This window comes from Pteropus alecto, unplaced genomic scaffold, assembly GCF_000325575.1.
Source record: "Pteropus alecto unplaced genomic scaffold, ASM32557v1 scaffold33, whole genome shotgun sequence".
NCBI lineage: Eukaryota > Metazoa > Chordata > Mammalia > Chiroptera > Pteropodidae > Pteropus > Pteropus alecto.
The window spans coordinates 3,732,451-3,759,460 of NW_006435762.1; the positions used below are offsets into that span (position 1 = coordinate 3,732,451).

The 27,010-nt window shown below is 38.2% G+C and overlaps 1 protein-coding gene across 3 annotated transcripts in view; it reads right to left on the minus strand.

Annotated features, from left to right (window-relative positions):
- TNIK (TRAF2 and NCK interacting kinase) overlaps positions 1–27,010 on the minus strand; it is a 345,956-nt gene that overhangs the window by 97,558 nt on the left and 221,388 nt on the right. For all 3 annotated transcript variants that reach the window (XM_015588550.2, XM_006910834.3, XM_025046048.1), the window contains 5 exons: positions 22,689–22,799; positions 19,352–19,442; positions 17,377–17,507; positions 6,966–7,020; positions 5,001–5,079 (listed from right to left, as the gene is read on the minus strand). In XM_015588550.2, coding sequence (XP_015444036.1) covers positions 5,001–5,079; positions 6,966–7,020; positions 17,377–17,507; positions 19,352–19,442; positions 22,689–22,799 — 467 coding nt within the window. The remainder of the gene's footprint in view (positions 1–5,000; positions 5,080–6,965; positions 7,021–17,376; positions 17,508–19,351; positions 19,443–22,688; positions 22,800–27,010) is intronic.

The following is a 27,010-nucleotide window of genomic DNA, read 5'->3' on the forward strand; positions in this document are numbered from 1 at the left end:
AAAGTTTTTTTTTAAAGTTTGTGTAGCGATTTTTGTTTTGATTGTAATAAAGTCCAAAGTCACACTATTATTAGCAAGTTCAGCCTATTTGAAGTATTTTCTTAAACTTGCTTTCGATTATCACTATTTTGTTTAGAACACACACATACACATAAATAGTTGTGTCATTTCTTAAAACAAAAGTGCCTGACAACTCACCAGGTTTCAGAACTGGTCTTTCATAAAATAAGAGGAGTGACTGTAAGCTCTGGAGTAAAAACAGAAGGCTGGGGTTCCAGGCTGGCTCTACACAGAGAAGCCTAGGATGCCAGATCGGCCAATTATCGTCACGCCTCCCAGTCTTCTGCTGGAGCATGAGTAGCTTAGACCAGGGGGTCTTTGCTTTTTTCCAGTGAAAAGATATTATTTTTCTAATAATTTCAATCTAGTGCTGTTTTGCCTGTGTGGATTCTTTACATTTAAAGGGCAAGTGAAAAGAACAAGGCTGACCATCTTACAGGAAGGAAGTTATCCTCATCCTTCTCCAGAAACTCCTGAAGGGAAGTAAATATACAGCACTAAGTATATTTAAAGGCCAGGGGAATGCGAGTTCACTCAGTGGTGGGAGAAGGGAGGAGGAAACCTGGTTCGCCCATGCGGGGCGATTCTAACCATGCATGGAGACGGGACGAGGAAACGGCAATCCTAACTTGCTGTACATTTGCTAGTGGTGAAATGAGGATTGAGGGTTCTCTTCTGATTCAACCTTGTTCTCTTTTGGTTCAACCAAGGCTATAACCCTCCCAGAGACACACATATTAAATGACTGAGCCACCTGAGCATGGAAGGGAACCCTGACCACACGACCTCCTTAGCTCTAAGGCCTCTCTCTCTTCATCACGCTGATGGGGGAAGGGATGGTCAGTTCCTGCTAGTGGAGATGCTTTCCTTTCCTTCCACAACTAAAGGGGCAAAGAATAGTGCCACTGCCTTTCTTTCCCTGATAGTAAGGTGCAAGGAAAAAATTGTCAACTAAGAGACTAGTTTAGCTCATTCTCTACCTCTTTAACCTTGAACTTAAGATGCCAAGTGGTGCAGTAGAAAGAATGTATCCGGGTTACAAACTTAGGAAGCTGTATGGCCTTGTGCAAGGAGCATAGCCTGTCTAAGCCTGTCTCTCATCTATAAAATGAGGACTCAGAGCATCTGTCAGGAAGGGCTGCAGCTAAGATTATGTGTAAGTATTTTCTTAAATTTTCTTAATAAAATATATCTTACATATACACACATATATGTGCCGGTGCCCAATGGAAGACTGTTGTTATATACACACACAGAGTCTATGTGAGTCTACAATATACATATATTTATATGCCTTATATGTCATAAATTCAGCAATGTTAGTTGGAAATGACCTTGAATTGAATGTTTATAGTTAGAGTTTATGACCTGTCTCTACCACAGTAGTGTCCTCTTTGGTAATACATTCATATATACACTGAGAACAGTGCACTTCATCTGATAACTCATTTAGGTAGAGAATAGCTGGATATAAAAGAACATTTTGAAGTTTTGTTTCTCTTGCTGGGGGACAAGGTCCTCCTCCCTTAAAAAATAAAAAATATAAATAAAATGTTTCCTTCCTCCCAAACACTGATGCATATTAAAGCAAACCCTAACCTATTTTAAATCCCTGTGGACCTGATCTTTCAAGACAAAGCACAGTTGACCCTGGAACAATACAGGTTTGAACTATGCAGGTTCCTCTTAAATGCAGATATTTTTCAATAATTATACAGTCTGCACTCCCGGATTTGCATCTGCAAATTCAACGAACCATAGGTGTGAAGGGACGACTGTTTGCATTGATCTATATCATTTTATATAAGAGATTTGAGCATCTGCGAGTTTTGGTATCCATGTGGGAATGGCATGGTCCTGGAACCCCTTCCCCACGGATACTGAGGGACAGCTGTAGTTAAATTTTGGAGGAGTGAAAAGTTACATGCAGATTTTTGATTGCGTATGGGATCGGCGGTCCAACCTCCGTGTTGTTTAAGGGTCAATTGTACTCTGATGTGCTTAAAATTTTCACTTAAAACTGAATTCTACTGCAGAACAATGGGAGCCACATCAAGTGTCCGGTGGCTGGGGCTGCACAAGCATCTTGTAATGGCCGGGTTCCAAGTGCGAGAATACTCTACCGTGGCTTCGTTTCCCGTACTCACTCCCAAGCCACCGAGCTATTTCCCCGTTCTCTGTCCGGCAGCACGGGGCTTGTGCTCCCACCTGGCTTCCCTTCTGGCTCAGGGAAAGGAGTGCAAGGAGACTGCATGACATGAAATGACCTTGGCCTCGTCCCTGCTCCCAGACTCATCCAGGCCCTGCAGCATTATCAGAATAAGTTTTTACTGTCAAAGGTTGGAGGCAGAAAAGTCAGGCTGTATTTTCTCCAAAGTCTGTATTTCTTTAACGAGGTCAGTGCGCAGTTGATCTCTTCGGAACGGGGTCAATAAAAACTGAAACCATAGTATAGGGTCTGTTCCCTCAGTTTTCTGAGGAGCCAGACAGGTCATACAAAGGTGGTGCAGCCCTGGGTTAAGAAGAAACAGGACAAGTGTGGTTACCAACCTACTCCAGCTTCTGTGCTGGGGAGAGGTGGCAACTGGGGCGGGAGGACAATCTCTTACCCTAAAAGGGAGCAGTGTCGCACCTTTGCACAAAAGGCCGGACATCTAAATGTTATGCTCAATCACACGATTTTTAAAAGTTGTCAGCGAATACAAATATTTCTGAAACATGGCGTGTGGTTGGTCAAACAAAACATACATGTAAATGGACCATTTGTCCTCTGTGAGAAAGTGGAAACATCTGTCCAGCAGCAGTGCAGGGACAGAAGAAGGCCACAGGGTAAGAGAAGCCCACTGTCTACAGTAGGCTCCACGGGGAGTGACTTGGCATGAAGAACAAGCAGAAACCTAGCAGAGTGCTTTGTAGTGCCACTGACACTTCCAGAACTGAGCTGACTCCTCTCCCCAGGAGTCTGTTCCAGGGAGAAAGGAGGAAGCAGGGCCTCTGGGCGCCCAGCGATCACAGGCTGTGCTGGTGCCCAATGGAAGGCTGTTGCTGGGGAGAAAATAATCGTCTCGCACAACTGTGACCCTCCAGAGAGAGAAAGAGGAGTGGGGAATGCTCTGCCTCTTGTTACCAATAGCAACTCTCAGTCTCTCCTTGTGCAGGCCTTGGCAACTCCAAGGCTGCCGTCGCTTCTGGCCGTCTCCTCCCCTCTCTCGGTGCAGTGTGGCTTTCTCTTGTTTCACCAGGGTTGCTATGCCATTCCTAGATGACTGGTATTAATCAAGACTGCTCTCTGTATGGTGGAGGGTGAAGCAGTGGGTAGGGGGTGAGAAATAGGAGGGGCCCCAGTCAAGGACCTGATCATTAAGGGCAGAGGAGTCTTGTTCTTTCATGCTGTAACTGTATGTCTCTGGAAAAGAATAGGAGGTTACAGGTGGTCCAGGAATTAGCCCCCATATAAGGGGAATCAGAGGTTCAAGAATGTATCAAGAAGCGTACACCATATCCACAGGGGTAATGGAGGGAGCAATGATTTTTTTTATTATAAGGAGCAAAGACCCTGATACAAGAACACAAAAATGTCAGAAGTCCAACTTCTGGCCTAACCTGTAGAACTCTGTTTCCCAAACTTCAGACAATCATACACTACTGACACAATTTTCTCCATTCCCTTACACCACTCATGCTAGTATTCATTTAGCATTTTTCTTTAAATTAAGTCACTTTTTTACGTGAAAAAGTTTATTAAATGGGAAGGTTATATCACTACCCCAAATAAGAGACCAGTATCACCTACCCTAAAGAGATAGCAATAGAAAACTCCAAAATTACAAATGTTCATGCACAGACCTGTGAAATCATCTCACATACTACCAGGTGTGTATGCACTTAGAGAATTATTGTTTTAAGAAACAGAAGAAAAGTCAGCCAATCTAATGGGCTGACTCTCTGAACTATCGCCATCTCCGATGAGATGTTCTGTGCTGCCAGAAAAAAAATATTATTTGGGGTTATAAATTAAAGAGCTTCCATGTTATTACTTGGGTTCCACTACCCGTTTTAGCTAATAGCTCCTTACCTTGAAGGTGTGGGGATAAAGTTCTGCTGGGCAAACACAGTCGTCTCCCTTTATCCACAGGGGGTATATTCCAAGACCCCCAGTGGATGCCTGAAACCGCAGATAGGACAGAACCCTATATACACTATGTTCTTTCCCATATATATACGTACCTATGGTAAAGTTTCATTTATTAATTAGGCACAGTAAAAGATTAACAATAATAATAAACCATTACAACGATATACTGTACTAAAAGTTATGTGAATGTAGTCACTCTCTCTTAAAAGAACATTTTGAGACTGGGGCAGGAGGACAATCTCTTACCCTAAAAGGGAGTAGCGTGTAGCACCTTTGCACAAAAGGCCAGACATCTAAATGTTATGCTCAATCACACGATCTTTAAAAGTTAGAATGAATACAAATATTTTGGAAACATGGCATGTGGCTGGTCAAACAAAACACTAGGCACTCTTCTTGTGATGATGCGAGATGATACAACGCCTAAGTGAATGATGTGGGCACTATGATGTAGCCTTGGGCTGCTCCTGACCTGACAGTATGTCAGAAGGTGGATCAGCTGCTTTGAATGATCCTGGATCATCGAGCCATGATGATGTCGATGGTTGGGGAAATTTAATATTTGTGGATAGCAGTTGACCATGGGTGACTGAAACTGCAGAAAGTGAAACTACAGATAAGAGGGGGCGATTACAGTACTCAATGTGTATTTTAAGATGAATGACACATATGGAAAATAGCTCACCAAGTCTTAGTGTATGCAGTCCAATCCTGTCAGCAGGACCTAAGTATTTGAGTTAATCCAAAAAAGAATCAAGGGAAAACCCTGCCTTTGAACCTGTGAAACACTGAAGAGCAAACTCACCACTTCTTAGACTTCAGCCGGGGTGCTGGGTTCCGGGGGATGAGGAAGAGGGCTCTCATTGGGTGCATGTCACAGAGAGCTGCAAAACACCAAAACAAAGGCCAGCTCCAGTCAGAAAGCCAAACCCATGCCAAGCCCATCCTAGCTGTGCCGCCGATGCTGCCAAACGGCTCTCCGAGTTCACCCATGACAAGCGAGTGGAGTCAGTCAGAAGATCGCAAAGCTTCCATCTGATGTCCTATTATGGCAGTCTCATGAAATAAAACAAGTGTCAGCTAGATATTGTTGACACTTTTACGTTTGCTTCATATTTAAGGAAACAAAGTTAATTAGTAAAAGCCTAAGTCATCAAAAAAAAGATATTTGATCATCTATGGTCTATTTCTTATACACTGAAGGCTCATACAAATGCAATCTTATTCACATAGATTTTTGGAGTACAAAGGACTAGACCAGATACCTCTCTCTGTTTTTCTCTATATATTTCCAAATATCCTAAATGGGTTTTCAGGTTCCATGATAGGTATTTTTGTTTTGATTTGTTTCCTGGCCCCAGGAAGACCAGAGGATTAAGGCAAATGAAATCTGGCAGGAAAGTTATACAAATATCTCAACTTGTAAATACAACATTATCATTTATAGTAAAAGCACTCAAACATTCTTCTTTTAATCGAAATATTTCACTAGTTTACTTTTCAAACATCTGGGAGTACCTTTTCCTTTGTGCCTAAAATAAGAATATATTTTCCCTAAAAGCTAAAAAATTCTGTGGGTAAAGGCTTATTTTTAGCCCCCTCGACGACTCATCAAGAATAATACAGTTTTAAGACTGCAATATATTATTTTTATAATTCACAAATGCCTATTAGCATTGTGGATGAGGGGAATTTTGTCAACAAAGACTCCAAATCAGTCATTCTACAGACAAATTCTGTCAACTCTAGAGTGAGAAATAAGAAAACTGATGACTTGAAGGTAAAAAGTCATCTGAGCTTAACGACTTGTCATACAAATAAGGGGTTTCTGAAAAGCAGATACCAAGGTGGTATTAAATACAAGAAGGGGAAACTCCTGCCTCATAGGAATAGTGGGGGAAGCCAGGGAAGGCTGGGAGAGTCATCGGAGTGCTGCACACGTCTGACTGGAGCGAAGGCGGGAGGGAGAATGAGTAGGTGGAAGTGTGCTAGCCTCTCCTGCAGTCTAAAGAAACTGAAGAGTGAACCTGAGGAGTGAACGGTGCCTATAAAGGAACCCTGCATTCTAGGACAGGGTCCACCTCATATCCCTGCCATGCTCGGTCTCTGAAGGGGAGTGGCCCTTGGGAGGTGCAACCTCAGTGCCATCGCTGCAGCTAGGCCCTTGGTCAGCTGCGCTTCCTGCATGGAAATCTGCGAGGCACATGCTCATGGCCACCACAGGGCTGGCAGAAGCACTCTGCAGTGTCAATATTCCACGCTCAAAGAATTTGAGGAGTTCTCCAGATAGCCAGAGCCCTGGCCACTCTGTCTGAAATAAGTAGGAAAACCTAAAAATCTAAACATCAGTATTTTAACAGGAGTGAAAGCAGTTGAGTACAAATGTTTGTATAACCTACGCCCTGAAAATCAACTTTGAATTTTTATTAAGTTAGAATTTACTGTCTTTGTGGGTTGGTCCTACTTTTATGTTAAGTGAAGAATAGTTTGGGAATAAATTACACACTAAATCAGTAAAACAAACAAGACTCCCTAAAGTTTGCTTTCTTTTTCTTTTTTTTTTCCCTCCTCATAAATACAAGATCCTCACACCACTCTGAAATGAATGGATTCCTGGTTGATCTAAGATGACTCTGCTTTCTAAATATGCAGCTTGAATCCATGCAGGGCTCAGTGTAGCAGAAGCAAAGCTACTGCAACTCCTGGCAAACAAGCTTCAGCACCCGCAGAGCAGACCAGCAACAGATGTCACCCAGAGGAAGGTACTTACGGGGAGCGCCTTCTGCCATCTCGATAGCAGTGATTCCCAAAGACCACAAGTCACTCTGAAAAAGAGGGAAGGCACACACACATGCATAAATGCAGTCAACAAAGGACAAGTCGGTTAGACCTGGTAATTGCTTCAGAACTGCCTGCAGGAAAGCCACTCATTCAGTTCTCTCTTTACAAACCTATTTTGCCCACTGAGCTTTAAAGCAGAAACAGCCTCGTTCACTTTCACTGACAGTACCTTTCACGGTGCCTGACATGTATGCGGTGAGTTTTTTAAAAAATGTATGAAAAATGACTATAAAGTTTTAAAAATTAATTCATCACAAAAATTTATCTACTGTTTGAACCATTGCTGCTATTCAACCGTTTTTCACAGTTATCGAGGTATAATTGTCATATAATTAACTTTGCATGTTTAAAGTGCACAGTTGAAAACGTGTGACATGAGTATACACCTGTGAAACCATCATTAACAATCAAGACAGTAAACACATCCATTACCCCCAAAATATCTCGCTTGCCCCACTGTAGTCTCTCCCGCCTGTCCTTCTTGTCCCCAATCCCAGCTCCTGTTCCAAGGCAACCACTGATCTGTTTTCTATCACTATGGATTAGTCTGCATCTTCAAAAGTTTTATGTAAATGAAGTCATCTGGTTTCTTTAACTTAGCATAATGCATGTAGAGTTCATCCATATTGTAGCGTGTATCAGTACTTCATTGCTTTTTATTGCTGAATAGTGTCCCATTATATACTAGTTTGTTTATCCATTCACTTGATGGACATTTGGATGGCTTCCACCTGGGCTATTACACATAAAGCTGCTACAAACATACATGTACAAGTCTTTGTATGAATGCATGCCTTTCTAAGTAAATACCTATGAGTGGAATGGCTGGCTCGTGTAGTAGATGCCTATTTATAGACAACCGTCTTTAACCTAGAAAAATGGCATTTTATGTGGTTTAACCAAATGAAATGAGGACAGGGAAACTTTTGGATGGTAGTATTTACTGAGGTATTGCTAGTGCTTGGAAAAGAGCCGGGCACAGTAGTAGGTACATGATACAGTTTTGGACTGAATGAACAATATCTTCTTTCTTGTAAGTAGACTAAAATGTGAATAGAGATCCTGTAACCTTATATTCTTATACTTAGACTGACTTTGATGCTCTTATCAGAATTTTCCAGGCTAGCACCTCAACCTCAACCGGTGCAATCTCTAACGATATGTTTCTCCCTGCTCTCTGTCTATGGCTTAGTAGTCTCTAAATATTGCATAGGAGAGAGCGACTTGAGATGGGGAAAACCAGGTTAGGAAAGGCAAAAAGATACTTGCTTCTTCAGCTTCCCAGTAGATTAGTAAGAAATCACAACGTGAAATTTGGTTCAATTGTACAAGATTCTGATGAAGACTCTTATCCTCCTTTCATTTTAAATATATCCTGCATTTTGTATGTTATTCCAAATTCTTACCTGCAACCTCACTCAGATTACAGAGACCTGAGTTGTTTCCTTGCTATTCACATCAAACAAATGTCAAGGTCACATGAAAAAGAGATGTATCTGCAAGATAACTATGAAATCCATGCTGAGCCACCTCCTAGAACTAAACTTCTCAAAATCCTGCGAGTGACACCCAGGCCTGTTCAGTATTTGGACAGAGACTCGTACAATTTGGAAGGAGCTTTCCAGGGGGTCTAGCCTCTTGCCTAAGTGCAAACTACCTTAGAGTAGGTGGTCGGGGCCCACGCTAATCCCAGACTAAGCCCAGTTCATGAGCCCATCAACCTGTTCACATAAATGTTACAAGTTCTCAGCTCAACTGAAGATAACAACACATCTGCATAATACCCCTGTCTTCAGACTCCAAGTAACTTCTCTGCATGAAACACAACTCAGGAAGGCAACTCTTGTCCCTTCTCTTTGTAATATTTCAAGATGTATTTAAAGTTATCACACACACACACATACACACACACGGGTTGCACAGCCTAGCAACCCGTCTTCCTGCAGACTCCTGGCCTTGCTCAGTGAGAATCCTCTGAATCTAATGGGGAAGGCTCAGTCCACCTACCACAGGTTGGCTCAGGAGCAGTAACTGATAAAAATAAAAACACAGCTCTCTCGTACCTGAGGTTTTATAGTTGAGTGACACAGACGATCATTTGGGAACAGGATGAAAACACTGAGTCACTCACTGTGCAGTAGGCATTAAACAGGAAGCGCAGTAAGAATAGTCTGGAAATGGTGTGTTGTATTTTTGTGGTAGGATTCCAGTATCTCCAGACCTTGGCAGTTCTACCACGATTTCCTCAACATCCCTAGGAATCGAGTGTTTCTGTGGTGTGAAATGAGATGGAAATATGAAGGCGGCAGCCTGGTTCTACGTCCCTACCTGCTACACCTGGGTCAAATTTAAATGGCCTTCAAGTCTAGGAAGCTTGAGCTGGTTTGAAAACCAATGCATGTGAAAGGAAATGATGACTGTGGAGTAAAAAGGGCTCCAGAAAATTCTCAGAAAGCTCAGGCCAACTTCTGCCTTTGGGTCTTTGCTCTACTTACGCCCTCTGCCTGCAGCACCAACCTCAAATATGTGAAGGCTGACTCCCTCCCCTCCATAAAGTCTTTGTTCAGATGCCTTGTTCTTAGTGAAGACCACTGAACCTCTCCCTGAGCACTGCCAGTCCTCTTCCCCACTTCCCACTTTTGTCCCCCAGAGAACTGATCCCCTTCTAACAACTGTGTAATTTACTTATCACTAATTTATTATGTTTTGTTCATTGTTTGCACCTCCTGCCACCAATTTACACACACTAGAACATGAGTTCCACGAGGACAGGCAACTTTGTTTTGTTGACTGGTATATTCCAAGTACCTAGAACAGTGCCTAGCATTGTTAATCAATATTTCTTGAATGAATGAACAAATGAAAGATGCATGAGAGACTGGAGCAGAACCTAAGTGTCCTGAAGCTATTAGATTCTTGGTAGACTATCTATTCCAACATTTCATTTATAGATGAGGAGAAATGACTTACCCAAAGTCACAGAGCAACTCAGCACCAGGTTTTCAACAGAGCTGGGTGTCCCACCTCCTAGGCCAGTTCTCTTTGAACTGTCATCACAACAGAAAGACCTAACTACTCTCTTTAAAAAAAAAACAAAAAACAAAAAAAAAACTTATCTTGGGCCCATAAAATAATTCTTTCAGATAGATTCCTACTTTGTCTACATGTAACTCAGTAAGGCACTCCAAAAACCAATGCTAAGAAATTGGCTTCAACTTCCTAGAGGCAACATGAATTGTTTTATAAGTCAGACAGACAGGGATTCAAATCCAGACTCCTAAATTAACTATAGGCAGAATACTGCTCAGAGCTTAGCTTTCTCCAATATACAATGGAAGTAACTGTGACATGTATATATAGATATGCAGCATGCTGCCTAGCACAAAATATAGCACAGAGCATGCTTAAGAATATTAATTTCCTTCTCCTCTACAATTAGGTGAGACTGCCTTAGCCTGCCCAATTTAGTCTTCTATGATTTCCTTCTATTTGATTGTGGCAGATACTGTTTGTTGGCTAACCCAACAGACATTTTCAACCCCATTTCCCTTGCTGCCTCCATTTCAGATTATAGGAAAGCTAAACTTGTTTGTCTAGACCTTCCTATAGCTAAGGATGACAATTAAGAATGTGACATAGTTGTGGTCAATGAGACATAGGCAAACATCTTCTGGGAGCCTCTAAGAAAGCTTTTGATTTTCCTGAAATAAGTTTCAAGTACAGCTGGTGTCTTGATAACTCTTCCCTATTTCTTAATGCCTTGAATAAAAACATGATATCTGGAGCTATAGCATCCATCTTGCAAACATGAGGCAATAAGTCAACAAATTAATGATGGCAGGGCAGAAAGGTAGGAGCCTGGGTTTTAAAGACATCAATAAGCACTATACCAACCTTGAACTGCTTCCCCCTGGACTCTTGATGACGTAAAAAACTTAAGTACAGCCAAAAGCATTCCTTACTGATATGTCTGTGGCAAAAATTTGAGGAAGCATAAGCATATTTTGACAGTAGGGAAATGGAGAGGTCACAATTGTTAGGTGATTCCTGGATTTACCCCATAGGAAGCAGGAAGGGTCAGTGAAGAGAGATGTTTCCTTTATTCAGTTCACAGCACCTCAGATCCCCTCTCAGGCAGCTCTCCCCAAACCCCCCAATCAACTCCTTCAAACCAAAGGTCACACCATCCCCACTCCTGTGCATCCTCTGTCATAAGATTAGGCCAGAAATTGTTTCTTCTTTAAGACCTCATTGAAGCATCCCTAGGATCATTTTTTTTTTCTGGGGTTCTCTTGTTTTCCAAAAGGTACATTTATATTCCTGGCCATATATACCCAGAGCTGCTTGTAAGCTATGCTTAACTGCCCATGCTAGAGAGCAATAAACGTCCTTGACAGGCCTTGTTTAAGCCTTTGGCCGCATTAGCAAGTCCCAAAGACACTTCAGAACTTAAATACAGGAGAAAATGTTCCAATTACAACTGGCAAGACAGATCACAGGAGACGAGAAAAAGAAGGGGGAGGAACAAGATGAGGAGAGTCAGGGAGAGATAAGTTTCCTTAGTGGCCATGGTGTGACTCATTTTGGCAGGAGCTCAGCAATTCATTATTCCAGAGGTGCTATGCAGCCTGGCCTGTTGCATGATTAATAGCCCAGTCCTGTATGCATTACAAACAGAACAGAGACAAATTCTAGTGCCTCTGAGGAGGCAGAGGCAAACACACAAACTTCTGGCTGATGGGGGCGGGGAGAGCATCTGGCATGCAGGCAACATGAACAGAAGACAGCAGTCCTTCTGGGGCTGGGCTGCCCAACATGTGAAGAAAAGAACACTTTTAGATGGTTAAACTAACCACACAAGAAAAAGAGGCAGTGTGGCACAGGAAAAGAGCCCCAGAGTGCATGGAGCGGCAGAAAGAGCTCATGTCGGGCAGCCAGGTAGACCTACATTTGACTCTCAGCTCAGACACAGCTAGCTTGGTGACCTGTGCAAGCCACTTAACTCCTCAGCCCATTTCCTCACCTGTAATGTGAAGAGAACACCTATCTTGCAGGGTTAATATAAGAATTCAATAAGATAATATATGCAAATACAATGCACATAGTGGGTATTTAACAAATACTGGTACAGACAGACTCTGAGGACCAGTTATCACTGACTAGCAGTTCAACCAGCACACCTGAGTTAGGTAAGGTGGCAATGAGCTCTGGTACTTAATGGAACTCACAGAATTAGCTGGGATAATGTAGGTGTAAACAGGAAGTTTATAGGAAGAAACATGAAAAGGTGTGTCCTTCCTCCTCCACCCTTGCAGTCTCCCCCTAGTGGCAGAGCCTAATAAGAAGCCAGATGGACAGGGAGAAACCGGGATAGCAAAGTAGTATAGACTTGACAAACAAGACCTTAATAACTGGCACAACCAGTATAGTGGTTGCACAGACCAGAAAATGGCCTTTTATTGTGTAACTTATTTGTTATTCTCTTTTTGGAAATGTTCCAACTGGACAAATGAAAATTGTGTTTATTGTGTGTGGTCCCTAAGAGCAGCACCTTAATCTAGAGATAGAAGTTATAGAGAAGCAGATTCTGGCTCAATGTAAGCAGATAATTAGAGGTGTGTAATACAAATATGAGGTTTGTATCATACAATATTGCTGGCCTTTTTAGGACAAAAATGGCCTCAAATAGCTGTACCTTCATATGACACATAAACACAAATATTAACTATCATATATGAAGTGCTTATCAGTTTTTCAGGCACTGAACTAATTCCTTTACATATATGAGCTCACTTTATTCTAAAATAGCCTCATAATATACAATTTATTATTCTCATTTTATAGAGGCTCAAAAAGATTAAATAACTCGCCTAAGGTGATTTAGCAAACAGGAGGCAAAGTCTGCACTGTAAACCAGTCTTCTCCAGCTTAAAAAGCCTCACTCTTATTCACTATGTCATACACTTACGTACTACATAAGTCTATGTATAAACAGAACCAAGGTGGCAAGTTCAGGGTCACCAAGGATGTTCAAGCACATATAGTCATTAATAACCCCACTTCACACATAAAACAAACTCAAGGCAGAAACTGTTAGTCCCTTGTTCATCTATATTTGTTATCTGACTGAAGGGAAACCATTAGAAGAATAGTTTCTTCTCTTGGTGTGGGCATCAGTATGCAGCCTGGAGGAGGTGCTGCTGGCTCTGTATAAGGAACATACAGGCGGTGTGAACATGGAGCCACATGAGAGATATCTAAGAGCAGTTTCTGCTCCCCTCTGGTGATAACATGGTGCCTGCATCAGCTTTCCCGTCTTTTGAATAGAGATAGGACCTTTGTTTGAATCTCAGTAGACAGAGGCCAGGCCTTGTTTGAAAGCGTAAATCTCATTTAGCAATCTGAATGTTGTCCTCTCATGTGACACCCTGCATGCATCTTGGTGGCTCCCCGACTAGTCAGGTTGCTCACTTCATCTCCATCTAAGCTTCTTACCTGGAGTAGCTCTTTTCATCCTGCCTGAATAAAGCCAGTTATCTGTACTACAGAAGAATGAGTACGTGCTCTACAGCCAGCGTACATCCAAACCTTGAAGGAGATACCTTTGTCTACAAATGATCCACAGAATCTGTGTGCAAAGTCTCATAAACAGAGTATAGATGAATAACAGACAACATTAGCACAGATTTGGCCAGAAGATGGGGAGTGGGGGTTTAGGGGATATGTCATTTCATTGTACTTCTCTTACTTTACTAATTTAATATGAAAGCAAGACCAGTTTATGAAGGGAGGGGGAGAAAAGGACAGAAAGATACATAAAATAAACATTTTAAGTTCTTTATCCACATGTCATATATCCATGGCGTAGGGGAGAATAAGACTACATCATGTATACTATACTGTGAGCTGTTCCTTGTACTTGACACTCTATCTTGGAATCTGCCCAACATCAATACTGAAGGTACACCATTGCTTAAATGGCTGCGTCATATTCCACAGGACAGACGTGCTCATCTTTCTTTGACCATTTCCCCATTGATGGGCTTTTGGCAGCAGAGAGCTTTCTTTAGTGAGTGGTTCTATTAAAGCAATAAATATATAGAAATATAAAATACTTGACAAATCCCATCCAAATGAAATGAAATTCGAATTAAAAAAAATAACAATTTAAACAGGCTAGGAATTTTGAACAGCTTTATTAATTTTAAATCTTTTGAATGCTTATTATTAAATGAGAAAGCTTTCATTATTGCCCCACATACTTATCAGGAAAATGAAACCTTTCCTTTTGCTTGAAGTGTTTTGACAGAATTTCTGAAAACAAGAAAGGAAGGGCCTCTAGGGGAAAGTGAACACACCAGGCAAATGAGATTCTGGCACTCCTCCTCAGGATAGGGGTTATTTTCAGTCAGTTACTTACTGCGCCCGATAGATATCAGACAAAATCAGATTGCAATAAAAAGTACGAACTCTTTTGACTACTTTCCTACAGAGGCACTTATTTTACTGAATTAATGTAGTTTTTAAAAAAAATGTATAGAAGTCTTTAAAGACATCTTAGCCAACTCAAATAATACATAATAATAAACCATAAATCATATAGCAAGTCGAATAATAATAAAACCAAACTACACTCTTCTCTTTTGCATTTTGTCTTTATTTTAAAGGAAGGGCTTTTGTGGTAGGGGATCTGACAAAACTCAGTGGCCTTCATGTCATCTTTTATTCTGAACATGCTCTTTAGGTTGAAAGTATCTGTAGCCCAAGAGCACCCAAAACAATGACATCAGCTTCTGAGGCTGAGATATACTGTTGGGTCACATGGACTACCAAAGACACAGCACCAAACTCTTAAACTTTGACAAGGTCGCACATGAACTTTCCAGTCTAAACTGTACATACAGATACGGCTTGACTAATTCCTTACACACAGTAGCTATTCAGTAAATACACCCTAAGTGAATGAATGAATGGTTTCCAAAAGTCAAAATATTGTCAAGATGCCTCTTGGTGACAAACCATATTCCTAAGAATAGTGAACAGAAGAAAGGTAAGATCTGGTACCAAGAAGGAAGTAGAAAGACTATTTAAAGAATAGCTTCTCTGGTACATGGTAAAACTGTGAAGTAGTTGAAATGAATCTTCGAAGAACTCCCAAGACTTCCTTTCTGCCTGGGCTTCCTTACTTTTACCCTTTGTCATGTTCCTTCTTTTACCCATGATGAATGAACATTGAAGCTCAGATTCTTGTCATGACCTTCTTCCTCCGCTCTATAATTTACACTCATGATAATACTAACAAACTCATTCATACTAAAGTCTAAAGAGCTGATACAGTTGAATATTCTCATCAGGATTTTTTATTTTTTAATAAAATATGCAAAAATTAATCTCCAATTTATTAATGCCTCAGGAAACTTAAAGTCACAAGAACCTTCTAGTACCTCTGAAATCACCCTGTACAGCATGATGCCCCCGGTGGTTACTCAAACACTAGGCTTTGTCTACACCGAGATTTATGCATTGAGCTCAAAAATTTTCACTGACCTCAAATGACATTCTTCAGCTATAATCTGAGGAAAGAGGACCAAGATATTGGTTTAAACCCAAGCTTTGGCTTGGCTGGAAAAAAGTCCTCTTCTACCTACCTTATTGCAAACAAAAATAAATCACAGGGATTTATTTTATGTCACAGAAAAATAGTCCATACACAACAGCTAGTCAAAATACAGCGAGTTAAGAGGCTAAGCTAAGGGTAAAAGTATGAAACACTCTGATTTTCCATGGTATGTTATAATGTAGTCTAAAATATCTGTGGCCCTGATGTAGATTAGTTAGCACTTGTTAACTATATAACTATAGTTTGAAGTGCTTATAGTCAATTATGATACACATATCTGGTCTGGGACATATTTTTATGGTGGTTCCTCTGAAGAGATTTGAAAATTAAGTTATTTAAATGTGCTTATCATTAGCAGTTTAAATAAATGACATTTATTTTGGCAAGAGCTAAATTTTTAACTTGGCAGCTGTTTTCAGGCAGATTATTGTCAGGTTATGACAGTGACTGATTTTGAAAGAAGGAAGAATTTACAAGAGATTATTTTGTTTTCAGACCTTTGTGCTTGCATTTCTATAAAGAGGCCAATAATTTTGTCATTGCCCTAGGACACTGGGTCCCGAAGACATTGCAATGTTTGCATCATTGTGACCTGATTTCAATAATAACCCCACATATGGAGAACTAAAAATGTTATTTATTTAAAAGAGGAATTCTTCAAATATATACTCTTCAGAGGCTGTTTGGTTGGTAAATTGGAGATTTATAGAGGAGAACATCATAGAAGATTAAGAGCTCTGCACAGAGAGTTAGGAGATCTGGGTTCAAGTCCCAGCTTTGAGAAGATCACTAAGTAAGTGTGCACTCTAAAAGCTTTGAGCTTCAGTTTCCTCATCTAGAAAATGAGGTTATTTCAAGATGATCACTAAAGTCTTTTGGTAAAAAGTCCATGAAACCAGGCTAGGTACTATCAGGTTTTGCCCAAGGTTGTCCTAGGATCTACACAAAGACCACAGGGTGTCTCCCCATCTACCACACAGTCTGAAAACACACAGTGCACACATCCCATCTGCCCCCAATTTTAATGTCTTGACTTTCAGCCGAAATTCACGACAATTATGTTACCTGACACTGCAGCTATCGATGGGACAGTAACCCAAAATTATTTTTGATTCCTGGCTAGGAGAATGAAAAACACTGCTTTTAATTTATTAACAAATTACCAGTTTATGATATGAAGTCACAAGCCACAAATCAAGTCTATGAAACACCATGACGGGCTACAGAAACACCATAAAGTAGCTACTGACATCTCATGTGGTTGTCTTTTATTAAAAAGAAACTCCAAAAATTAAATTTTTAGCACTGTAGAAATGAGTAAGTCTGATTATTTTTAATCAGAAAAAGATGACCCAAGACAACAAATTCATCTTAGTTTCTTTTAAAATAAAAAGTTCTTAGAATATATACTTTACCCAAAATCTAAACTATAAGCAAAATAGAAATCTGTTTTCTAATTAGAAGCAAGAGTAAATTCAAAAGAATATAGAAAATGGCTTAAACATCCTTTTTACAAATAAGCAATCATATATGATGGGTAACTTCATTTAAAAGATTCTTATTTGAATATCTTATCATTTTAAATTCAAATAATGTTTTTCAGTTCTCTCTTTGGATTATAGAAATCATAAGCCCAAAGGCACGTGAGAATTCTCTAAAAGATTCGGGATGAGATTTCACACATAGTTTTGAAACATAATGAAGAAGTAAGAAGTCGTACCTTGAAATCATATGTGGCGTCTGGGTTTTCATCACAGGCAATAACTTCTGGTGCCATCCAGTAGGGTGTACCAATGAAAGTATTTCTCCTGCCCACTGTTCGATCAAGCTGGGCACTGACTCCAAAGTCCACTATTTAAGAAAATGCAAATGAACAAAGTGTATGATTTTTATATGGTGATAAAATAAATGTGTTTTTTGTTAAAACACATGTAACATAAAATTTACCATTTTAAAGTGTTCTGTAGTATTAAGTACTTTCACGTTGTTGTGCAACCATCACCACCATTCATCTTCAGAACTTTTTCTTCTTCCCAAACTGAAACTCTGTCCCCATTAAACAAGAACTACCCCTTCTCCCCTCCCCCCAGCCCCTGTCAAGCACCATTCTACTTTCTGTCTCTATGAATCTGACTCCTATAAATGGAATCATACAGTATTTATTACTGGTTTATTTTATGTAGCATAATGTTTTCATGGTTAATCTATATTGCAACATATGTCAGACTTATCTTCCTTTTTAAGGCTGAATAATATTCTATTGTATGTGGGTGCCACATTTTGTTTATCCATTCATCTGTTGATGGAGTTGATTCTTCCTTTTTGGTATTGTGAATATGTATTTTTAAATTGTGTGTGTAAATCAAGTGTATCAATGATGAAATCACAAAGCGTTATATTTGGTCATACCAAGGCTCCACAGGAGCCAAAAATGGGTGTTAACTAAAAGGCAAGCTTAGTTGCTACAAAGGGTAATATTTAGAGAATACAAAGAAAGTGATTAAGAAATAAGTTTCTAGAGTCAGACTATTTAAATTTACATCCCATTTCTGCCATTTCCTAGTGATATGATCTAGTTTCCTATTCTATAAAATGAGGATGATGATATCTACATAGAGTTGCTATGATGTTTAAGTGACATAATCTTTGTAAAAGTATCTTGTACAGGGCCTCACATATAATGTTCTCTCAACAATAAGTGTTTATTAGAGGTGACTGAATATTCTGAGGATAGCTTATGTTGTCAGTACATATATAACTGCTTTCCCTATATAACATATGCTTTTGTTTTACAAGGCATATTCATCAAAGTTTGGCCCTAAATACCAAATAAAAAAATGAAAATTATATATTTTAACAAAAAGGCAAGAGCAAATTTGAGGATATAAACATAGGAGATGTTTTAAATCCCTTCGAAGATAAACAGTTATACTGACAGTGATTCTTTTCTAGAAGACAAATTGTGTATCCTATCAGATATTTGTCAATTCATGCTCTTACTCATATACACCAAGCAGACAAATGCATGTGGGGACTCTCTACCTTATTCGACAATCCCAGATTTGTTGTGGAAAGGGCCCTAATGGACAGGATTCCCTCACTGATAATTCTGGCAGCTGGAAGTGGGGTAATTAGCATGCATGTTAAGTAGAATAGTGGATATTCATTTTGTATAGGTGACCAAGGTAATAATGAAAGCAACATAAATATAACTTAAACATATGGAAATATATGAATTCATTATTCTAAATATATTTAACTGTGGATATTTTCAATTAAAAATGGGTCATCATTGTTCTGTTATAGCAGTAATAATGTAAACAAACAGTAAGATACAGGAAACCATTTCAAGGTCAGCCACTTCTAATATAATGGGTCTTTGCTAAAAAAAAAAAACAACAAACTCAATTATTTCTACATATTGATTAAGCACATGATTCTGTTTACCATATTGTGTACCAATTCAGAGTACTTTTAGGAAGTGTTTTTAAAATAGACAAAGAAACATTTCCATTCTATTTTTAGTATAGTGATCTCCAAAACCACAGTGGCAAATTTGCATTCAAATTTTCTGGAGTCAAATTTTTGTAAAAAAATATTTACAAAAACAAAAATAAAAACAAAAACAAAAAACAGCTGTTAAAATAATCTCATCAATTCCTGCAATTCCTAGGCTCACTGGATTCTGTTCTTACCTAGTTTAACTTCTGCGTTTTCAGTCAGCAAGACATTTTGCCCTTTAATATCTCGATGAATCACTTTATGCTGGTGCAGGTGACTCAGCCCCTGGAGTGACGGAGAGTTGAAAAGGGTTAATAGATACATAAGCCAAGACGCAAATAAACTATTTCAGATGTTAATGATCCAAAAAAGATGTAGACTCACTCAGACTTTCATTGTTATATTCACATCTTTTATGTGTTCATAGTGCTATACTAAGCCATAGGCAATGGATCAATATAAACTGAAATACAGAGGTGGCCCTTACAATGCATGGTGCTGTGCTAAACAAAATACTTTCATGTCAGCTTTGATCTCAGGAACCATGGAACCACACCAGAGATATGTTTCAGCTAACAGTACTGCGAAAAGTGAGGACCTTCTGTTATACAAATTTAATTAAGCACAATAATATATTTCTCAGAACAGCCAAGAAATTTCTCATTGTCTTTAGCCAATATGCCTCATATTAAGAAAGAAAGGCAATAATTTTTATTTCCTTTGTTGGTTATCATAACTGTCAATCTTAGTGCTTTATGATATTTGTGATTTTGTGTTCATTATATGAAATGATTATTCAATGACATTCAAAACTGATTGTGTTCCATTTCTCCATGAATTACTCTGATTTTGGCTCCTTTGTGGTGTGAATTCTAAAACCTACAAACTTGCTCTAAGGTAATCACATGTTTTTCAGATAAAATATAGATAGCCCCAAAGTATCGAAAATGGGAATCTTGAAGAAAATTATGCTCTGTTAACACTTGATAATTGAAGGTATTAGATACCTAAATATTGTCATTTTATTACTTATATTATTCTATACTTTTAATTTTTCTCCACAACAACAAAACCATGGTATGAGAGATGAGTTTGACATGAAAAGAAACAAAACTAAATATATGAATTCAGCATGAGAATGCCCCTAAAGATCCATGTTTATGTTTAGGAATATCGGTAAATCTAAACCACCTAAACCACATGACAGAACAGTTGAGGCACTGATTTGGGTCTTAAAAAATTACTTTTCTTATCTAGTCAGTTTGGCTCAAAACAGCCATCGAGCAGATTGAAATGTATGGTTTTCATAGTATATCAACACCCCATAAATCCTTAAAAGAGGGATTGAAGATCCCATTCCCTCCTTCACCACCAAAGTGGTTGGAAGCAGATACCAGAGCACATAAGTGCACCAAAGGTGGTATTTAATGAGATCATACAATGCATGATCATCTCTGAAGCTTCTTGTGATCAAATGTCCCTCCCAATGAGTCGCCTTATCTCGAATGCCAGTATCATTTGGGAAAATGAATGTTTTGGAAGAAGGAAGAAAACAGCTGTTTCCAAACATTTTAAAAGTAGGTATTGAGAGATACTCATGGGGTAAAACCTCCCTGCTGCTTTCAGAACCCCTGTAGGGTTACCCAGCAGCACAGAAAAGCATATTATGTAGATCCAGCCCTGCCAACCCAATAGATTCTTGGTAACCACTGGGTGGTCAAGATGACTAAGAAATCCTTCATGCTTTCTCTGAATGAGTAAAATTTTAAGTCAGAAACTCAAATTAAGTTTACATAATGGCACATCTATACTTGGGGATAAATGTCAGATTTGAAGGAGGTCAACAGCTGTACCTTCTTGTTTTCCCCCTCAAATTTTATTTTACGTTCTGTTTGAGAAATATTTTTGCCTACTCCCAAGCCATGGAGGTATTATCCTATGTTTTCTCTTAAGAATTTTATTTTTTATATCTTTCACATTTATATCTATAATCCAGCTGGAACTGATTTTTAAATACGTATAAAGCAGGTGTCAAGTTCCATGGCTATTTTCATATGGCTATTTAATTGACTTTGTTTACTGATAAAAGCACCCTTTCCACAGGCACTGTAGCATTTCCTTTGTCATATATCAGGTGTCCATATGAAGTGGGTCTGTTCTTGGAGGCTTGATTCTATTTCCTTGGCCATTTGTCTATTCTTGTGACAATACTATTCTGTCCTAATTACTTAGTAGCTTTATAAGTCCTGACAACTGGCAGCGTAAATCCTCCAATATTCTTCTTCTTCAAGATTGCCTTGACTATTCTTGGCCTTTTCCATTTCCATATAATATTTTAAAAATCAGCTTGTCAATACTCACAGATATACCTACAGGGATTTTGGTAGGGAGTTCAATGAAACCATGGATCAAACTAGGGAGAAATAACATCTTACAATATTGAGCATTCTTATTTATGAAATGGTATATACCTCCATTTATTAAGGTCTTCTTTAATTTCTCTCAGTCATATTTTGTAGTTTTCTATGTAGAAGTTATTCACATCTTTTTGTAAATTTATTTCTAAGCATTTGATTTTTATTCCATTATACATATTATCATTTTCAAATATCACTTTCTATTTTTTGCCCAATGTGGTTTGAATTTAATGAATGTCATTTTAATGCCTTTCTTTTTTAACTTCCATCCATCCATCTATGTATTATTTTTAATGTATTTCTTCCTTCTTTCTTGACTTCTATTCATGCATCCATCCACAGCTCATAATCTGTCTCTCAAAGGTATATCTTGGACACATCAAGAAAATAGTTTTAACTTGTTTCCTTAAATTAAGAAGGCCGAGGTTATAAATAAATGATTGTTAGGTAGATCTAGTAAGAATGCTCAATGGATATATAATAGCCTCCATAATAGTAAAAAGAGATAATTAAACTAATCTGAGTGAACTAAAATATGACCAATTACCTTCTCCTCGAATTGAGCTCAGCAAATATAACACTATAGCCCAGTTTGCTTGATTGTGGGATTTGAGGGCAAAACTGGGCAAACAGGCAGTCTTGTCCAGCTATTTTTATTGATTTAAGTGATTAAGTCTCAAAAAAATTTTTTAAAGGTAAAATCAGTTAGACTAGGTCCTTGGTACTGACATGGCTAAAGTCACGCACACAATCCTCAAATTAGTTACAACTTTCACAAATGAAAAACTCGAATAAGTGATCAAAATATCTCAGAAACAATCCATTTTCTAAGTGGGACTTCATCTTCATGATCTCAAGTCAGATTTCCAATTGGAAACATCACTGGAAACGAATCACTTATTAAAAGAAATCTCCAGTGTTAATGCAAATGAGAGTACACATGGGCCTTTTCAGAATGGCTCTCTCTTCCATTAGAACAGATCACAGCGAACTACCACTACCTCCATCGCTGTTAGAATAAAGCTTTAAAGAGGGTTCCAGTACATTGATGAATTTCAGTGGAAGGTTAGTACAAAGTTCAACATCTTCCAATATATCTTGAGTTGTTACTTACTCGTAAGATCTCCCTGCAGATGTATGCGATCCACTCCTCCTTCAACGTGTTCCCTTTCGTGTTCTTGATCAGGTCAGTGACAGAGCCAGCGCCACAAAACTCCATCACCAACTGGCAAAGGAAGCAAACATGCCATTCTTATAATTATGCTTCTCTGCTTCCACTGGTTTGAGTTCAGAAAGCACAAAGTATTGCAGCTGGCTGCTTTGGAATGCCATTCTTACAAAGAAAAAATGATCGTTATACAATATATAAAACATAAACTTTTATCTCAATTTCTTCCCAAAATGATAACAGAAAGATTATTATTAAATTTCTCACTTGAAAATTATAGCCAGAAATTGGGAGAAATCTCCATATTCTACATATTTTATAAAATGAGGGCAGCTTGTTGGTTCAGATGTAGTTGAGAATATCTGTGTTTTTATCCAGCAGTTGAAGTCATTCTTCCTACAAAAGTAGAATCATTCCCTGTCTGAAAGAGCTATGGTTGTCTAGGCAGTCCCAAGTAAGAACAATAGAAGTACATATTGTGTAAGTTATTGGTTTGTAAGTGGCACTATAAGCTGTCAGAGTGAGGATCCTCTGTTTTTAATTAAATTCAGCAAATGTTCCCAGGAGGTTGGACACATCAAATAAATTCAATAAACAATAAGTCCTAATTTAGCACCTTTCATCCAAAAAGCTCCAAGTTCTCTATAAATATAAACTCATTACAGTACTCAGCAGCTTTATAAAATAGGCAGAAAATAAATGCTTCCCTTACTTAATGGAGAAGTAGAGACTAGAAGAAGAAAAGCAATCTATCTGCTTTTACATTCATTTTCTAGGTTTAGAAACACACATCAATTTCCATACTTTTTCCCTCTTCTTCAAAAAGTCTTCAACAAAGTCACCTTATTGGATACTTATATCTTTTTGTAATTATATAAAAAAGAATTCAGAATAACTACCAATCAATCTCTGATTTGACACTAGAAACAGAACAAATATGGAGCCATAATGAAATCATATTAATGATTTTGGCTTTGTCCAAATGTACATAGTTAACATCAGCACCATGTCACTCACTCCTAGAAGATATTCCATCAGGCTGCAAAATCTTCAGGCAGAAATTATTTTTTCTTTTTTTCTGCATGCCTAGTAGAAACTCATAAAATTAGTTTCATTAATGAGTTTCCAATGCCTGTTGTAACTTGTCTTTTTATGATTTTACGCAGGGTAAGGAAACTCTCCCACCTTCTCCACAGTGCCAGTGGATATATAGTGACATATCACCAGCTTTTGTAAGGAAATTTGAAAAGTGCCACAATAGACCACAGTCCAACCCAGTAAGTGTTGTAAAGTTATATTTGATAGCCAGGAAGCTATCAAAGACCATACAATCATGTTAGAAAGGACTCAGGAGTCAACTTCAAGAGGTTCTCACTGGCCAAAGATGGGATAATCTGAGCATTAATAAGAATAATAACTGTGACGTCCTGAAACACATTAAATATGCTTAACCAGAGCATTAATCAAGACATTCCTCAAAAAGAATATAACTCATACTGTTTGAAGAAAATGAAGAAGCAACTTCTTATTTTGAGATTTGGTAAACAGAGAAAAGAAAAATCAAGAATTTACACTGTCTTTCTTGTACAAGTTTTACCACTGAGTATAAATAATTAAAGAGATAAAGTTTCTCTTCATAAAAAGAAGGTATTCCTCCTAATAAATGAAGAAGACATAATAGAATTAGAATATTGCTATTTCACAACCTCTAATGGATTTAGGTATTGATCAATGGCTGTTCACATTAAAAAGTAAGAAATAACCAGCTCTGATTTGCCTTTTGAGTAGAATAACATACCACCTAATGAGTAGTATTACCAAAAACAAAACAAAACAAAACAAAAAAACCCAAACCTGAATCTAATGAAGCTTCTAGTTCCAACTACCAATTTATAGGAAATGCAGAGGACTGAGGAACATGCTACATTAAGGGGATATGATCAACAAAACCAATAGGAAACTCCACAGGGCAAATGACCATTTCCTTCAACAAATTGCAGGAAGGAAGAAAAAGATGGAGGGGAAATCTACGGAATTTAAAACATTTTAAAAGATATACCAACAAATTGCAATGAATGCAACTTATCTGGATATTCATTTTTTTTAAAAGCTGTTAAAATTTTTCAGACAATCTAGAGACTAGATATTTGATGATACTAAGGAAATGTGGTTAATAATTTTTTAAGTGTGATTATCGTACTGTGGTCATGTAAGAAGGAATTCTTATCTTTCAGAGAAACATACTACAGATAAAATGATATGATTACAGTCTCTTCTACAAATGGGACAACTGGATATCACATGTAAAAGAACAGTGTTGAATCCTTACCTCACACCATATACAAAAATCTATCTCAAAGTGGATCAAAGAGCTAAATATAAGAGCTAATGCTATAAAACTCTTAGGAGAGAACACTGGGGTAAATCTTCATGACCTTAGCTTTGGCAACAGTTTCTTAGCAATGACAACAAAAGCACAAGCAACAAAAAAATACATATATAATTTGGATTTCATCAAAATTAAAAACTTGTGCATTAAAGGATACTATCAAGAGAATGAAAAGACGACCTATAGAATGAAAAAAATATTTACAAATTATATGTCTAATAACATCTAGTATCCAGAATATACAAAGAAAGTTACAACTCAACAATAAAAACATAAACACCACAATTTTAAAATGGGAAAAAGACAAATAAATATTTCTCTAAGGAAAATATATGACTAACAATTACATGAAAAGATGCTCAATGTTGATAGTCATCAGGAAAATGCAAGTCAGAACCACAATGAGAGACCACTTTACACCTACTAGGATGGATTTACTTTAAAAAAAAAAAAAAGGTGAAAAAAAACAAATGACGGCAAAGGTGTGGAAAAATTGGAACTCTCATATACTGCTGGAGGGAATATAAAGTGGTGAAGTTGCCAAGACAGTTTAATGGTTGCTCAATACAGTCCTACCATATGACCTAGCAATTCCACTTCTGGATATATACCCCAAAGAATTGAAAACAGGTGTTCAAACAAACACTTGCATCTGAATGTTCAAAGGAGCACTATTCACAATAGACGAAGGGTGGAAATAACCAAAATATTCATCATCAGATAAATAAACAAAATGTGCTATATCCATATAATAGAATATTATCCAGCTATGAAAACAAATGAAGTGCTGATACACGACACAACACAGATGAATCCTAAAAACATTATGCTAACTGAATAAAGCCAGACCAAAAAAACGGCTATATATTGAATGAATCCACTTATATGAAATATTCATAATAGGTAAATCCGTAGAGACAGAAAACACATTAGTGGTTGCCAGGCACTAGGGGGAGAGAAGAAAGGGAATAGTCATTTAACGGGTACAGAGTTTTTTGGAGGGAGTGACAAAAAGTTCTGGAACTAGATAGAGACAATGGTTGCACGACATTGTGTACTTAATGCCACTGAGTTATACATTTTAAGATGGTTAAAATGATAAATTTTATGCTATTTATTTTTACAGAGTTGAAAGAAGGATACGATGAGAATATTTGTTTCAAAATAATAGCAGAATGGAGGAAGTAGATGGCTGCGTAGACGGCACAGGACTGGCCACTGGATGATGGTTGTTGGGGCTAGTTTTGAACATATTGGTATCCATTATACTGTTCTGACTACTTTCGTGTATTTGGGGGATTCTCCACAATACAAAGTTTTTAGAAATCTCATTATATAGCAAATCATGGTTCAATGGCAGCAGGATAGACCAAAGAAACGTCCTTGGCAGAAAGAAAAGAATATTTTCTCAAGTGAGCAAAACATTTTTGTGCCTCTTCTTTAAATCCTATTTCGAAAAATATAGACCTCCTATGAATGCATCCATTGCTCCTGTATAAGCTGGAGAAAATGTCCCACCACTGAGCTCTATTAGGCCATGTAATTATAGTTCCCAAGGAAAGCAGTGGACACCCAGTGATTCCAGTCTTTTAAAATTAGATTGGACAAAATAATTTCAAATATTCAGTAGGAAACAATCCCGCTCTAGCCAGGCACTAATGTGACTGATTTCTATAATTCGTTTCTCCATTCAGGTCCAACTGAAAGCTGCTAAATTCTTTTCATCTCACTATGAAACAAAATGATTGTTAAATTATGTAATGGGATTTAAATGGAGAGAGAGAGGAAAAGAGGGAGGGGGGAGGAAAGGAGAGAAGGAGGGAAGGAGGGAAGGAAGGAAGGAAAGAAGGAAGGAAGGAAGGAAGGAAGGAAGGAAGGA